This window comes from Scleropages formosus, chromosome 18, assembly GCF_900964775.1.
Source record: "Scleropages formosus chromosome 18, fSclFor1.1, whole genome shotgun sequence".
NCBI classification, from domain to species: domain Eukaryota; kingdom Metazoa; phylum Chordata; class Actinopteri; order Osteoglossiformes; family Osteoglossidae; genus Scleropages; species Scleropages formosus.
Window position 1 is genome coordinate 7,510,622 of NC_041823.1, and position 15,344 is coordinate 7,525,965.

General features: G+C 46.9%; 1 protein-coding gene across 2 annotated transcripts; it reads right to left on the reverse strand.

The window, feature by feature from the left end:
* Positions 1–384: 384 nt before the first annotated feature.
* On the reverse strand, positions 385–8,115 carry colec10 (collectin sub-family member 10 (C-type lectin)). 2 transcript variants are annotated; one of them, XM_018762749.1, is made up of 6 exons: positions 7,154–8,115; positions 5,800–5,871; positions 4,059–4,130; positions 1,851–1,904; positions 1,488–1,583; positions 385–1,028 (listed from the first exon to the last, which is right to left on the reverse strand). In XM_018762749.1, the coding sequence occupies exons 1-6, from the start codon at positions 7,251–7,253 to the stop codon at positions 631–633; spliced, it is 792 nt and encodes a 263-aa protein (XP_018618265.1). In that variant the 5' UTR covers positions 7,254–8,115; the 3' UTR covers positions 385–630. The 2 variants fall into 2 exon arrangements, with proteins under 2 accessions (XP_018618265.1, XP_018618266.1); XM_018762750.1 differs by lacking the exon at positions 1,488–1,583.
* Between the last annotated feature and the right edge of the window lie 7,229 nt (positions 8,116–15,344).

Consider the following 15,344-nt stretch of genomic DNA (forward strand, 5'->3'; position numbering starts at 1 on the left):
TTTAGGGTTATTTTTACATTACATTTGTTATTTAGTCTTACCCAAGTTTAATCAATTGCGCAGGAACAATATTTGCCAGATTTCAATTATTTAAAAAAAAAAAAAAAAAAACACTTCCCCGTTTCACCACTAGGTGTCGGTAAACCTGCGGTTCTAAGTACCGCATGGTTTCACTAGGTGGCGCTGCGCAACACATTATTGTTGTCGGGAAAATGAGTGACACGGAAGGTTGCCAGAAGTAAAAGGAGGAAAGGATGGAAAATCATAATGGCAGTCACAGATGTCATGTAATTTGCTTAATTTTGTATACGCGTTGTATTTTGCTTCAGGAAAAAATACACCCAGTATCAGAGTAAAATATTTTTATTATGTAAAGACAGTTAATTTGGTTACACTCGTGTACGGAAAACCTCACTGGAAAGAATGATCATTTTGGTAAAGCAATATAATACTGTAACGCAATTAAGTCATTTTGAAAAAAGCCTATTATATATTTCATAATAAGGAGAAGTAGGGCCTGCATGCATATGGTAATAAAGGTGGCAGGTTGTGATCGTGTGATCTGACTGCGGTCACAGTAATTAATTGATCTGTCGAGACCAATTATATAGTTGCTCTGGTCCAGCAGCATCACGATGCCCCGACGGGGGTCTTCCTCCTCTTGGAAAACTCGCACATGTAGAACATGGCGACGTCGCAGTCCGCGGGGGTCCGCGCCCCGGCGCTTGTCATTTCCGCACAGCTGACGTTGGTAGGAGGGCCAGTGGGCCCCGCCGTGCTCCGGGCTGTGGAGTTCTTCTCGAGGGTGTTTTCGGTTAACGCGCGGCCACCCCCGTGCTCGGCCACGAACACGTGCGTGAGGCCCGCTCGGCTCACGTAGTCGGCGAGGAGCGCGTGCGTCTCGTCCTCTCTGGGCGCGGCCATGGTCCCGCCGCGGAGCCGGCAGTTGAGCAGGGCCTCTTTGTACCTTCGGGCCTCTTTGACGATGAGGTAGAACTTCTCCTCCGTCTCCTGCATGCCTAAAACAACTTTGCAAAAACATTTCGAACATCGGCAATTCAACCAGCGGGTGGGGCCGTGCCTCAGAAATCAAACTCTGTGGTTAATGGTAACGAGTCCCACAATAAAACATAGTAACACTATATTGTCCTTCATTTACACTTAATCGGATAGCTGGCATTGCAGAGCTTCCTGCTGCTGGAATGAATTTGACTCTAAATCCAGATGGATTATCTATACGTGCGCGCATCGCGTTGGTGTGTATAACTGGAATATGTTAAATTCATCATGCCTTCAGGCCTGCGTTAGTATCTGCTTGAACACATGAACTGTATTTAACTGTAAGTCCTTGGGAGTCCCATAGAAAAGGTTTTACAGATAAGTGAGAAATGCGAAGCCCAGTCCTCTATTTGAATTGGCAAAGCTGCAAATGCAAAACTTAAACTTTCTATCTGCAGCTTCGCGTCGCAGTGATATATAAGCTTTACCGTTTTTTAAAAACTTGACGGAGTTCTTCAGCTTGCTGATATTCACGTCCAGCTGCCCGACAACCTTATTGTATTTTCCGCAGTCGCACGTTGTGCCTGTAAATAATATAAATTTGTTTGCTGGAGTAGAAGAGTTGACTTTCCGTGATGCCTTACTGAAAATATTTTATAATGGCAATATCCTATGCATAAACTTTCCAAAATGCTTTGGTATTCATATTATGCGGCCGTTTTCCATGCAGCCTTATTAAATGAATTCTTCGGTCTTTATTTATTTATTTACGTTGTGGTCTTGGAATAGTATATGTACTACAGGAGGTTAGTATAAGTATAACTGCAGGGGAAAAATGAGAAATATTGTACCGGGTTTTCCTCTGAGTCCAGCTGGTCCATCAATTCCACGTTCACCTTTGTCTCCTAGAACGAAAATGGACATAAGGCAGCTTCAAAGCAGCGCATGGCTGCTGCAGCTAAAAATCTGCTCGGAGATGCACTGTTTATGTAAGAGCACAATAACATTGATATTTACATTTGCCTTTATGTGTTTACCATATTTCAGTGGGAAGCTAATTCAACCCGCCTTACTCCTGCAGACACTTGTTTGTGCAGGTGATCCCCGACTTACAATGGGGTTACGTTCCGCGAAACCCAACGTAAGTCGAAAATGCATGCGATAGACCTGATGCGCACCTCTGCGTAACAGACTGGGAGACGCGGATCGCTGCCGCTGCCCAGCATCGTGAGAGAGTATCGCACCACATATCGCTTGGCGAGGAAAAAAAATCAAAATTCAAAATTCGAAGTACGGTTTATGCTGAATGTCTATCGCCGGCTCACCATCGTAAAGTCGAAAAATCGTAAGTCGAGGAGCATCTGTACAAAATTAACTCCATCACATCACTGGGAGATGTATTCCAAACCCCTACCATGTTTTGTGTGTAAAAAAAAAAAAAGTTCTAATAAATATTTTATGTATTTTATTTTTATTTTACTTATTTGTGCTGTTAGAGGGGGGCGCAGTGGGTTTGGCCGGGTCCTACTCTCTCGTGGGTCTGGGGTTCGAGTCCCGCTTGGGCTGCCTTGCGACGGACTGGCGTCCCGTCCTGGGTGTGTCCCCTCCCTCTCCGGACTTGCGCCCTGTGCTGCTGGGTTAGGCTCTAGTTCGCCTCTACCCCGCTTGGGAGAGGCGGTTTCAGTCTCTCTGTGTGTGTGTGTGTGTGTGTGTGTGTGTGTGTGTGTGTGTGTGTGTGTGTGTGTGTGTGTGTGTGTGTGTGTGTGTTATTTGTGCTGTTGATCCAGTACAGCAGTCCTTGGGTTTCACCTTATTTGTGGCCCTCAGGATTTTAGATCATGTCACCCCACCCCCACCCTGAGCAGGTGATACCTACAACATTACGCTGGGTGTAAAGCGAAAAATGAGGAGCGACATCTGCTGACAGACGTGTCCTCACCATGTTGTGCTGACTGTCCCTTTTTTTTTTTTTTTTTTTGACAATAACACGTCGGGCAGTTTCTCTTCTGCCAGATGGTGCTTTGCAGGAATTGAAAACAGCGCTACGCAGGGACACATTCTAAGACTGGAACACACACATTTTCTGAACCGCTTATCCCATATGGGGTCACGGGGAACCGGAGCCTACCCGGTAACACAGGGCATAAGGCCGGAGGGGGAGGGGACACACCCAGGACAGGACGCCAGTCCGTCACAAGGCACCCCAAGTGGGACTCGAACCCCAGACCCACCGGAGAAGAGGACTGTGGCTCAACCCACTGCGCCACTGCACCCCCAAGACTGGAACATTAGCTTTTAATTTATTTCTAAAAAATTATAAATACAAAAAAATATATAAGAAAGAAAAATGAAATATAAGAATGAGCTTTCTATTTCTGTGAAATCAGCTTCCCTAAATTCAAGGTTCGATGGTGATCAAAGGAAGAACAGGGCAAACCGTCGCTTTTATCAGCGGAACGATGAATTTATATCTTCGGCGCATTTGGCTGCAGCCACAGGCCGCTTAGAACCGTAAAGCGCTTATTATCCAGCTCTTAATCTGAATCTCTTTAATTTCACCTCTTAGGAGATGCACCTCGGGGTAAAGTGCCGTGACGGATTTAGAGCGGCGCTCCGTCTCGGGGAAGCGCATCGGAGCACTGTTTACATCTGCACCCTCGGTCTGTCCCGTTAATAGCTTCCCGCCAAGCGTTCGATTGCAGGCCTGTCATAATTAGAGCGGTTGTTTCGCTCTCGAACGCTACACTTCAGGGAGGGTCCTGCCGCTGACACATGGATGTGGTTTAGTACAAAGTAAACACGTGCATTAAAGAAGAAGAAGGAGGAAAAGAGGGGGGGGGGGGAAAAAAAAAGACTTTCCAGCTCCTGATCCAAATTAGAGGCTTCTGCTGATGATGGCGATGATAACGATGGAACGGCGGAGATGTGTAACTCCGCTTGGCCTGGCCTTCGAGCGGTTGACTCGGGCTAAGCGGTATTGCAGGCCGCCGCGGCCGCTCCCAGTCTGGCTTCGCTAATAATCCCTTCCCGAGGGACTTCCCAGACCCGACAGATGTTACCTCTCTCGCCGGCGGGGCCGCTCTTCCCCGTGAGCCCCGGCTCTCCTTCGCCGCCCAACTCTCCCATCAATCCTGCGAGGGGAACAAAGAGAGAAAACCGCAGCGCTCGGCGAGGACACCCACCGTCACAAACGACGGAGAGATTAAGAGCGTAGCTTTTTTTTCTCATGAATGTGAAGGACCGAGATATACGGCTAAGTACGTTCGTCGGTTTGGCCGGACCGCGCGGGCTCGGCAAATAACGGTCGCCGTTAGGACTTTGGTCAGAAATGCGTGACTTCCGTAGCGTTGGCGCTGCTGTCCGAGGGTGTAGATTCTGCGAAACGAACTCCCAGATGCCTCCGGATGACCTCGCCCACGGGCAGCGCGCATCCTCCTTTCCTGCCGTCCTCTTTCTCCGCGTGCCTCTAAGAGAACGCGTCGCCGGAGCCAATTCGCGGAAGAGATGGGTGAGAGCGTTTGGCGACGTTAGAAGACGGACTCGGATGATCTTTTTTCATCTTGCGAGCGGCTAATCCTTCGTCACTCCCTTTGTGTTATGGCTGTAATATTTATTTCTGCGAAGAAGGAGGTTCCCATAATTACCGTGGCGAGATCCTGTTACCATTTTATGACTGTGTCATATTTTTACATTTCGCTCCCTCCTCCAAATCGGACTGCGGTTGCCTTAGATCTGTTTTAAGCACATGTTCTTCGCTCATATCATGTTGTGACATTTTTCCGTCGCCGTAGTCGTTAACGAACTGCATTTGGGAGCAAAAGTTGCGGGCCGATATGTCACCGTGGGGTTCGATCGTCGGGGCGTCGAGCGAGACGTTTACCCCGGACCGCGTCCGTACCGTACCAGCACGGACGTCCGGTTACGACCCGGTAAACCGATAACGTTTGTGCGGCGGGGGAGACGCTAGCACCATTTAGCAAGGGAGGGCACGACTTTGCAACGATCCAAATCGCAAAAAAATCTTCAGCAGTTCCGAAAGGCGCTCGGCGGGGCACCATTAACGCCCGCCTCATTACAGTGGAAATCTACCCCGTTTCCTCGGCGACACTGGCACAGCAGGAGTCTACATTCAGTTTATTTTTTTACAGAGCGCTCCACAGCACAGCGCTGAACAATAAAGCACGAGATTCAGCTGCGGAACGGTGACAATGCAGCTGAGGTAACATTCCTGCTTATTCACTCCTTCTACGTCTAGAGTATTTCTGCGTGTCACCCGGTGTCTCCATCATGTCCAGCGGAGAGTTCATGTTGGCCTAACATTGATTTAAATAAATGTGCGCCTCTTTAAGCGGTAGTTTAACGGTTCTCAGCCGGAAAAGTCAGCACCTGTTACTTTACGAGAGAACCAGCACAGGTATCGACCGTGGTAAAATGCTTGAGAGCCGTCTTAAATCAAAGTGCCGATCTAGATGCAGCTGTAGCCGACTGATATCGGTCAGCAGGTTGGAGACGGAGACGTGAGGAAGCCTGTTTCTAGAATGTGGACATATTCACAATTTGTACAGTATTGATCGTATTGAACGGGGGTGCAGTGGGTACAGCTGGTGGGTCTAGGGTTCGAGTCCTGCTTGGGGTGCCTTGTGACGGACTGGCGTCCCGTCTTGGGTGTGTCCCCTGCCCCTTTGGCCTCGCGCCCTGCGCGGCCGGGTTAGGCCCCGGCTCGCCGCGACCCCCCTTGGGACAAGCGGCTGTCGACGATGGATGGACGATCGTATTGATCAAAAGCGATAAATTGGGAACCTTGTTGTCCGGGCGGTCCCGTCTTCCCGAGCTTTCCCTGCTCCCCTTCGTCGCCTTTCTCTCCTTGGTCACCTGTTGCAAAAAAACACGTTGTCATTCTCTCTGAGCATGCCAGCGCTTTATTTCGCAGTTGATGGAGGTATTTGTTTCCTTTAATGAACCAATTTAGTCTCTTCCCATTTCTGATGACCTTTTCAGCAGTTTGGAGAGATGAAGTCCTAGGACATAACTTGGCTGCTCCTGCTTTCAAGTCTCCACTACATGCCAGACATCTCTCTCTCTCTCTCTCTCTCTCTCTCTCTCTCTCTCTCTCTCTCTCTCTCTCTCTCTCTCTCTCACACTCACTCACTCACTCACTCACTCACTGTCTGAAACCACTTATCCCAAGCAGGGTCGTGGCAAACCGGAGCCTAACCCTGCAACACAGGGCGTAAGGCTGGAGGGGACACACCCAGGACGGGACACCAGTCCATCACAAGGCACCCCAAGTGGGACTCGAACGCCAGATTCACCAGAGAGCAGAACCCGGCCAAACCCGCTGCACCCTCATGTCCCCCCCCCAAATAAACCCTTTTTAAAAATCACGTCGCAGCCGCGTACGCGGAGATGCTCATCCCAGCGGACGAGCGGTGAGTTTACTGGCGTCCGAAGAAGCAGGGGGAAAAAAAAAAAAAAAAAACGGGAGAGATTTGCTTTTTCTGACAGTTCCGATCATTTCTGCTACATGGTTCTGGCAGGACTTGCACACGATCCGCGCTGCCATTTCCTCTTCGGTCAACAACAATGCGTCTGTTTTCACCCGTACAGTGCTGCCTTTATGGCGAAGTAAAAGAAGTCTCCCACTGGAAGAGCATGGGAATAGATTTTCATAGGAGGCCTCTCGTAGCGCTTGTTAACAGTAAACAGCGGAGAGATGGAATTATTTTCACACATGGTTGCTGTTTGGTGGTAACAGCGGGAGCTACGTTTATGAGACCAGCTACCGACGGCTGTGAAAAGCAGAGCGGCGACGGGGTTTTCTGCAAGCCGCCGAGCAGCTCCTCATTTAGTGTCCGAGGTTGAAATATTAGCCCTGTCTGCAAAACTCAGAGTGAAGTATATGAGTTTAAAAAAAAAAAAAAAAAGCCAACATAATGAAATTCCAAAATCAGGTTGTACCACTAAAAAAAAACACATATCACATTGACCACCGTGGAACAGAAGGTTCTGGGAAAAGGAGTCGTAAATATCGAACTTTAGTTTTTTTTTTTGCTGAAACATAGTTAGAATTGCTTGAATTTTTTTCCGACGGATTGCAGCGTCTACTACGTTTGCCGTTCGGAAACTGCGAAAAATCTCAAGGTTGTTTTCTTACCTTTCAGGCCCGGCAGCACTGCGTTGGAACACACTTCGGTGGCGTCTACAGGCGTAATCGTTGTAAATAACACGAGGAGCGCGACAAACTTTCTGCCCATGTTTTTCCCCCTGGGGTCTCCAGCTCAGTGGTCTCTGGCGAGGACCGCCGGTTTCTGCCTTTGTTTACTGGGCCTTATCGCTTTGCCGTCACACTGTCTGTCAGTCGACACTGTCCAGGACACGTGTGTCTGCTCTGCTTTTTGTGGTTTAGCCCCGAAAAAACTCTTTGCAAACAAGCATCCTTCTCCTCCTACTGTATAACCCTTCCTGTTAAGGAGCTTTTTTTCTAATTCTTGCTACGTCCATTAAATCCCCTCTAATTGACACTAAGGAAATGTTCTCAGCCTTCAGATTAATGCTTAAAGAATAGTCTTTGTGTTACCAGGGTACTGACTAATGACTTACTTCCTTGCACCCAAGTTAAACGTCTCATAGGACTGCTTTTAGTTGTGGATGCTGTTGTCGTTACCATGGCGACTGTTTGTAAACAAAGTGATTTATAATTCTACGTTCCCCCATTTCTACAGCTGGCTATTATTATCAGAACAATTCCTTACATTGTACCTATGTGGGCACGACCGCAAGGCCCCTCCGCGGACGTGGAGCAATAAAGTTACGCTCCATAACCGCCGTTCTGCTCGCCGAAGGAATGCGGCGCGGCCCGATGGTGCGGATACTTGTTTTTGGAAAGGCCTTTTTGGCGCAGTATCTTAACAGCTCAGTCTCGATCATCACCATGATTTCCCTAGAGGAACTTTAGAGGCATTCTTAAATTCTTGCATCTTCCTGCCTGACATCATCTGAGACCGATTGGCCTGGTGATCAGTGAAGATTAATGTGGACGTTAATTTGAAGATTAATGTCCTCTGACAAATTACTTATCAGCTGCATATTTTCATGTGCTCCCCACTATCTTTTTTTGTCTATGATGAGACATCTCGTGTATGTTTTTAGTTACGCTGCAGATAGTAAATTAAGCACCAAGGCTCCTTCCAGAAGCCTCTAAAATAAAGGATGAGATGCAAAACTACTAAGTGGGGGTTGCCACATTTTCCTTTTTATATTTACAGCAGAAGAGCGGGATGTGGTGTGTGTGTGTGTGTGTGTGTGTGTGTGTGTGTGTGTGTGTGTCCCACGCCGAACGCTGTACTCTCTGCACTGTCACTTTCTCAGAGCGGAAATAGCGCTGGACACACAGCTAGCAATTATCACGAGGACTAATTGTAAACATGTGGTTTATTAAGACTCCTTTCATTTAACCAGTCAGAAGTAGCATGATTCACACTTATGACTTGGAGTTTAGATGGCGGTGAACCGCCGTGGACCACAAATCATTCATGAGAAAACGACCGTTATTCTACAGAGTTTTTCTTTTTGCGCCGCTGTGGGAGATATTGAAAATGTAGCTGAAATGCTCAGCGACACGCAACGCAGAAAGGATTGGCCCCGTGCTTATGTTTTCTCTTTGTTTTTTTTTTTTAAATAAACACACACACACACACACACACACACACACACACACACACACACACATTTTCAGAACCGCTTGTCCCATACGGGGTCACGGGGAACCGGAGCCTACCCGGTAACACAGGGCGTAAGGCCGGAGGGGGAGGGGACACACCCAGGACGGGACGCCAGTCCGTCGCAAGGCACCCTAAGCGGGACTCGAACCCCAGACCCACCGGACAGCAGGACCGTGGTCCAACCCACTGCGCCACCGCACCCCCATTTTAAATAAACATTTTTTTTTTTTTTTAATCAAACAAGAACTTGACCAGTACAAACACAGGGTTAGCCACATCCATAAGCAAAATAATAAGAGGACGTAGATTGGCTTGCAATTTTTCGAAGATTTGAATTTCGGTACAATGGCCCTCTTCTTCGTTTTAAATAAGCGTGTTTTTAAAGGATGCGTAAAGGTGCGCGGCCTGCCCGATGCTACGCATTCACGATGAGAAACGCAGATTATGATGTTTTGCTTTAGTTTTCCGTTGGGTGACCGAAAGCTCTGCGCTCCAGCAGTGCCCTCGCACACAAATTTGAACCAACACATTTGCTTGTGCTGTTTGCAGAGACGTGTCAGCGTGCCCTTTCTCACTGCCGGTATTATGTTAGTAGTCAAACTGTAACCAGGAATTCAAATGCACGTGAGCCGAAACACGATAGCGCGACAATATTGCGGGAAGTGCGTCGAGTAGCCCCGGTGTCTTCCTCCAAATCGGGAGAACGAGCCACGCTTCCACACACTGCGTCCTTGTTCGTACCGCTGCGTGCGAACGGAACGAACAGGGCTTTTTGTCCTGTCTTTTTTGCATGAAGAGTTTCCAGTAATAAAAATAAGAATAATCCTGGATCTGTGCTCCTCCCATGTCTGCGTGGGTTTCCTATGCGTGCTCTGGTTTCCTCCCACAGTCCAAAGACATGTAGTTCAGCTGGACTGGTGACTTAAAATGAAATGTAGTGTGCGAATGAGTCAGTGAGTGTGTGCACATCTAGCTACCCTGCGACAGACTGGTGTCCTGTCCAGGGTCTCCTCCACTCAGCCCTACGCCTAAGGATTCTGGGATAGGCTCTGTACCTCCCTGACCCTGATCAGGACAAGTAGTTAGTGAAAGCTGCATCATTAGTGAAATTAGTGAAGATTATTATAATTATTATTAGATTATTATAGTGTAACGACCTGCATTACTGTGTGTTTAGGCAGGAAGATTTGCTTATTGTAAATAGTTGAATTGTGGGTAAATTGTAAATGGGGTTTCAACCACTAGGGCAATTTATGGGGAAACTAATGGAGTGACTCTTTGCCAGTGTGTGTAAAGAAAGCCTGGTTGTGCTAAGCAGAGGGGGGAGGCTGGTTTGTAGTGCAGGTCCTTGAGGAAGCAGGGTCTTCAGACCGAGAGCATTATTTGTCTCTGCGTTGGTGTTCAAATAAACATTTGAGATGAACGTTGTCTCTGCATCTTCTTCCCAACCTATTATAATTAACCACATCTTAAGTGATCCTGCTGAACATATGAGCGCTGAATATATGGGCGCCGTCCCTCCTCCCCTCTGTCCAGCAGCATGGTAGCGACCGGTAAACCTACCCGGAATACTTTTGTTTGCTTCTTGTAACCCACACCTACAGCCTGGGGGTATTTTCAAGGTTGGAACATGTCACATGACACACGCAGCTGACAGGCTGGTGTCATTCATCAAGGGTCCGGTCTCAAAAAAAAAATGCAGATTAGCTGATGAAAGGCCCTTCGTTCCTTCCTCTAAAAGAATAAGTTGCCCTGCAGGTGGTGCAGTGGGTTTGGCTGGTGCCTGCTGTGTGGTGGGTCTGGGGTTTGGGGGGTTTGCTTGGGGTGCCTTGTGATGGACTGGCGTCCCGCCCTGGGTGTGTCCCCTCCCCCTCCAGCCTTATGCGCTGCGTCAGCTGGGGACAAACGGTTGTTGACAATGATGTGAATATTGAAGCAAAGGTTTGCTTTGTTCATTAAAACTGTTCAGTAGATTCCAAAATGAATATTATAAGAATAAGTTTGTTCAAATACTTTTATCCTACTTGCATACAGGTTTTAAAATAACAGGTAAGTAGAAAATGTGAGATTCATTCCATGAACATTTTAAATGAATAAAGGGAGGACAACATGTATTTGTGTGTGGTTTTTTTTTTCCTTTTCAATTGAAGGGTGACATTTTTCTGAGCGCAGGGGATTACCAACCGTTCCTGCTTGGCGCTTACACCGCGGTCTGCTGAGGTACCCCGACTGGGAGATGCTAATTATGTTAATTATGTTTCTCTGCGACACAAGCGAAGGGTAAAATTGCTTCGAGCGGAACCACGGCCTGGTGCAGTCGCAGCCTGCTTTGAGCCTGGTGACCTTTACACGTTTACCAGATGTCCTTATTTAAGCCGCAGTAACTCATGCTTATACGCTTATGCTCTTATTGTGCAGTCTTCGTTTCACGGGTGTGGCGGTGTTGCGTCTTCCAGAACTCCCTCCCAAACTCCTGGTTAGAACCCTTATTGCCGACTACCGTTGAATTATCTTCTGCTTCTTTCTGGTCATGGCTTCTGGCGTTTCACCAACGAGCGGCGTCACCCGGCGCAACATAGCACTTCCCGACTTTCATCCATGACGTGGTTTCCAGCTCTCTGTGACCTTTAACCTTTCCAAGGCATTCAGAAATAGACTGATCAAAATGAAATACCCGCTAGTCCTCATGGCTCTTCAGCGCAAGGGCATAAAAACAATGACCTGCTCTAGAAGGAATGAATGTCTGTCCTGATAGATTTGGGGAAGCCAGTAGGGTTGTGGTTGGAGTCACTTCCTTGCTATCCAAGGACCCCATTTGAATCCTCTCTGATGTATCCTTCAGGCAAGATACTTCGTTTCTATGCATATAACTTCGTTTCTTGGATCTTTGCACTAATAGTAATTCTGTAAATGTGTTATTTACACCTTGTGTTTCTTTCCTTATATCCTTATAATTTATGTCATAGGCTGCTGAGAGGATTCACAGAGTAAGCATTTCATCGTATGGTGTAACGACCTGTTTACTGTACATACGGCGACAAACTCTTGAATCTTAAATCTTACCCTGATCCACTCCTTTTACATTTACCTTTATTTACATTACATTTACATTTCTTCATTTGGCTGACGCTTTTCTGCAGTGCGACTTACAATGTTAAGGTATTTACAAATATTTACCCATTTAGACAGCTGGGTAATTTCACTGGAACAATTTAGGGTAAGTACCTTGCTCCAGGGTACTAAAGCTCAAGGTGGGGATTGAAGCTACAACCTTTTAAGAAGGTAGCTGTGTATATGGGTGAACAATTGCGAGGAGCGTGGGCAGCAGGTGGTGTAGTGGTTCGAGCTGCTGCCTTGCACTCAAAGGCTGCAGGTTTGAATCCCACTTCCTGCTGTGGTATCCTTGATCGTGGTATTTACCCTGAACTGATCCAGTCAAAATTCCTCAGGTAGGTAATAGTAAAACCGTGAGCTACTTTGGAGCAAAGTGTCAACTAAATGAATGGAAGTTTTGACTAAATTTAATGATTTTTTTTTTTCCCCCCCCCACACACACACACACGCTAGGGGTGAAGTGCCGTCACGCTGGACAGGAGCACTCGACCACTGTCCCTACAGCGACCCCTGTAAATTAGCTCTCGCTGGTTGTCGCAGGTGTCCCGCGAGGACAGAGATGCTGCTGTGAGAAAAATGGACAGGCCAGCCAGCCATAACCCAAAAAAGCCTCCGGAGACCAGAAAATGGCCTCCGCGCTCACGTGTCCAAGTGTTTCATCTTTTAAGGTATTTTTTTTTCCCCTTCTTTTTTGATCCATTCGTGAGAAATAAGGAATGAGTTAAGCAAAGCCATACCATACGTGTTTTCACCTTCTGGTTGCAGTTAAATCTCTTCCCTTCATGTGTTGGAGAGCTTTGTGTTTTGTGGTGTAACCGGTACACAAGCATTTTTAGACCAGGTCCTCACGGCCTTTGACATTTTTTGAAATTTTGAAATAACAGACCTTGGCTTAGAGGTAACGTCTGTTAAAGTGAAATGTCGGGCAGCTGCTTTGATTACACCCATGAACAGCGGTACTGAAGATATTCAATACTGACACATAAAGGGACACGTGCTTTCTGTAAGCAATGAGTAAACTAAAGTCATGCACCGGAATATAAATTTGACCCCATCTGACGATTCTTGAAATGTCGCGGTTTCGGCCGAACGCTTCCAAAGACCACCACGACGACCAGTAATTAGCTCACGTCTGTCTGAAATGTGAAGTTATTACTGCGCAGACTTTACCAGCCCATCATTATACAGCGCTCACTGACTCTGCAGAGCTGCAGTGTTATATATGAATATTACATCAGAATTGTTTTTTTTTTTCCAGACCCCTCTGGTAAACCAGGTGATTTTTTTACATTTTAAACCTCTAGGCAGCAGCTAATTATGCAGTTTGCAGATGCTTTTCCAATCTCTGCTCCTCCAAGCTCCGCTTGGGAATTTTACTGATTTGAGCTTAAAATGTATTTTGTTTCAGAAGGTTTTTTTTTTTTTTTTTTATGATTGTTACTGTAATAGATGCGGAATTAAAGATGTAAAAAAATTCCGTCCACGACAGCCAGGCTCGAGAGGGTGATTGAGACGAAGGGAACAAAAGAAATAGTTATAAAATTGAGGCGGAGGGGGAAGTATTTTTCTATGGTAAAATATTTAAATCCAGCGCAACATGTGGACGGTTTTTCGATAAATTCCCGCAAGTTGAACACATGGCTGATAATCAGATCTCTGTCCGATTCGCTTAAATCGCACTCGGCTTGGCTAGCTTAATTTCAGGGTGTTTATCTGTTTTTCCACTTACTGCAGTGCTTCTCGAGGCAACGGCGACAGCACCTAAATGGCGTCTGTGGTCTGAAGAGCAAAGTACGAGAAAGCGGGGCCGACGATTAAATTTTATTTTTGCAAGGGTCCGTCATCGTGACCGAATTTAACGCGATGAAAATTCCCCACCTACCAGAAGTCGTTGTGAAATCCCGTTTCCTGCTCCCCTCTCTTTTGGATCTGTTTGTCGAGAGCCATGCCCATGGAGAGTAAGTGCTACATTCCACTGGCGACGACTACCCCTCTGCCCAGAACTTTCTCCACGGGAGCGGTTCGCTGCAGAACTGTGACATCTGAAGTGGAGGCCAAGCTGAAAATAAAGCAAATAAAAAAAAAAAAAAAAAAAATGCTTTCACACAAACAAAAGTGACAGAAAAGTGACGTTGCTGCCAAGGACACGGACACAAGCGACAACAAAAAACAGCTCAATTATCACTGCTGCTACTATTAAAGCAGTGTTCCGAGCCATCTGTATCCTTGCCCTGACCTCTTGTGTGACGTAATGCATTTCTGAGCGTTTGTAACCCAGCCGAGATATACGCTTCCTCCTTCGAATTTAAAAAAACAACTTGTTTACGCTAAGACGGGGAGCTGATCCTTATCGCTGACGCTCGTTGGATTGGTTCCACTGCATCCATCCATCCATCCATCCATCCATCCATCGCAATATTGGCTTTAGCGATGCTGGACTGCGCTGCTCTTCAGAAGAGCTCTTACAGACCTCCGAAGAAATGATTTTAAACCCCACAGCACTTGATGGGAAAAGCAGGAGCCGCTGACAGCCGTTTCCTCTGAGATGTAAACGACCTGGAACTTCTTAGGTGTCCGATTTATTTACGGCTTTCATGGGTTTTGATTCGTCTCGGACCTGCGAGGGTTTCTTTAGGTCGGACGTTTCAGAACTTGAGTCTGCCAGGCGCTGGGAAACGCCTATCTTCTGCGCTCAGATTTCAGACACGGGTTCGAATCCGGCGCGGTCCGTGTGGAGTTCAAACGGTCTCTCCGCGTTCGTGTGGGTTTCCGCATGCTCTAGTGTCTTCCTGCAGCCCAAGGATGTGTGTGTTCAGGGGAACTTGGAGACTTGAAATTACTCTTAGCGTGTTCGTATATGAGTGTGTTACGTTGCCCTGTGTACAGATGGGTGAAAGGAACGAAGGTGGTTTACCATCATGTATCCAGCATTAGAAGCTTCCTTGGACAAAGGTGTCAGCGAAATACTTGTCAATAGCAGTAATAATGATGCGATTCGGTGTCCTTGTGTCGACGGATTAATCAGAGGGTGGGGATCAGCTGGGAGTCGCACTAAAAAATGTACGGCTCCAGGAGACTGTCTTGGAGGAAGCAAACAGGCTCATCCTATAATGACATAATATCCAGGTCACTTATCCGAAATTCCGCACACTTTACAAGAAGTGGAACTTCAATTCCGGAGTCCTGCTGAGAAATTCCACTCTGCTCGACACACTTGTGTCAAAGAGAGACTGATTTTCCTCGCCGATCCTGCCTGGTCACTGTCATTCGCAGCCACTGTGGTTTCCTTTGCTTTTGTCTCCCTCCCACGCATCCTGTCCACACAAAATAATTATAGGCTTTATTAAGAATGTACATAACCGATTACGCATAATGAAAGTCCATTATATTTCTGACAAGCAGACGAAAAGTCACAGCAATAATAATATGTTTCTCAAGGCTTCGGTAATATTTCCACATCTGATGACTGTTGCGATGAACTCTAGACCGTCTGTTGGATTACTTTTCTTA

Excerpts from the sequence above, each read along its gene's own strand:
- colec10 (XM_018762749.1), bottom strand. The coding sequence starts at position 7,253 with ATGGGCAGAAAGTTTGTCGCGCTCCTCGTGTTATTTACAACGATTACG. Across the intron at positions 1,584-1,850 it reads TGGACTCAGAGGAAAACCCG|GCACAACGTGCGACTGCGGA; the intron begins GTACAATATTTC and ends TATTATTTACAG. Across the intron at positions 1,029-1,487 it reads CGTCAAGTTTTTAAAAAACG|TTGTTTTAGGCATGCAGGAG; the intron begins GTAAAGCTTATA and ends GTTTTTGCAAAG.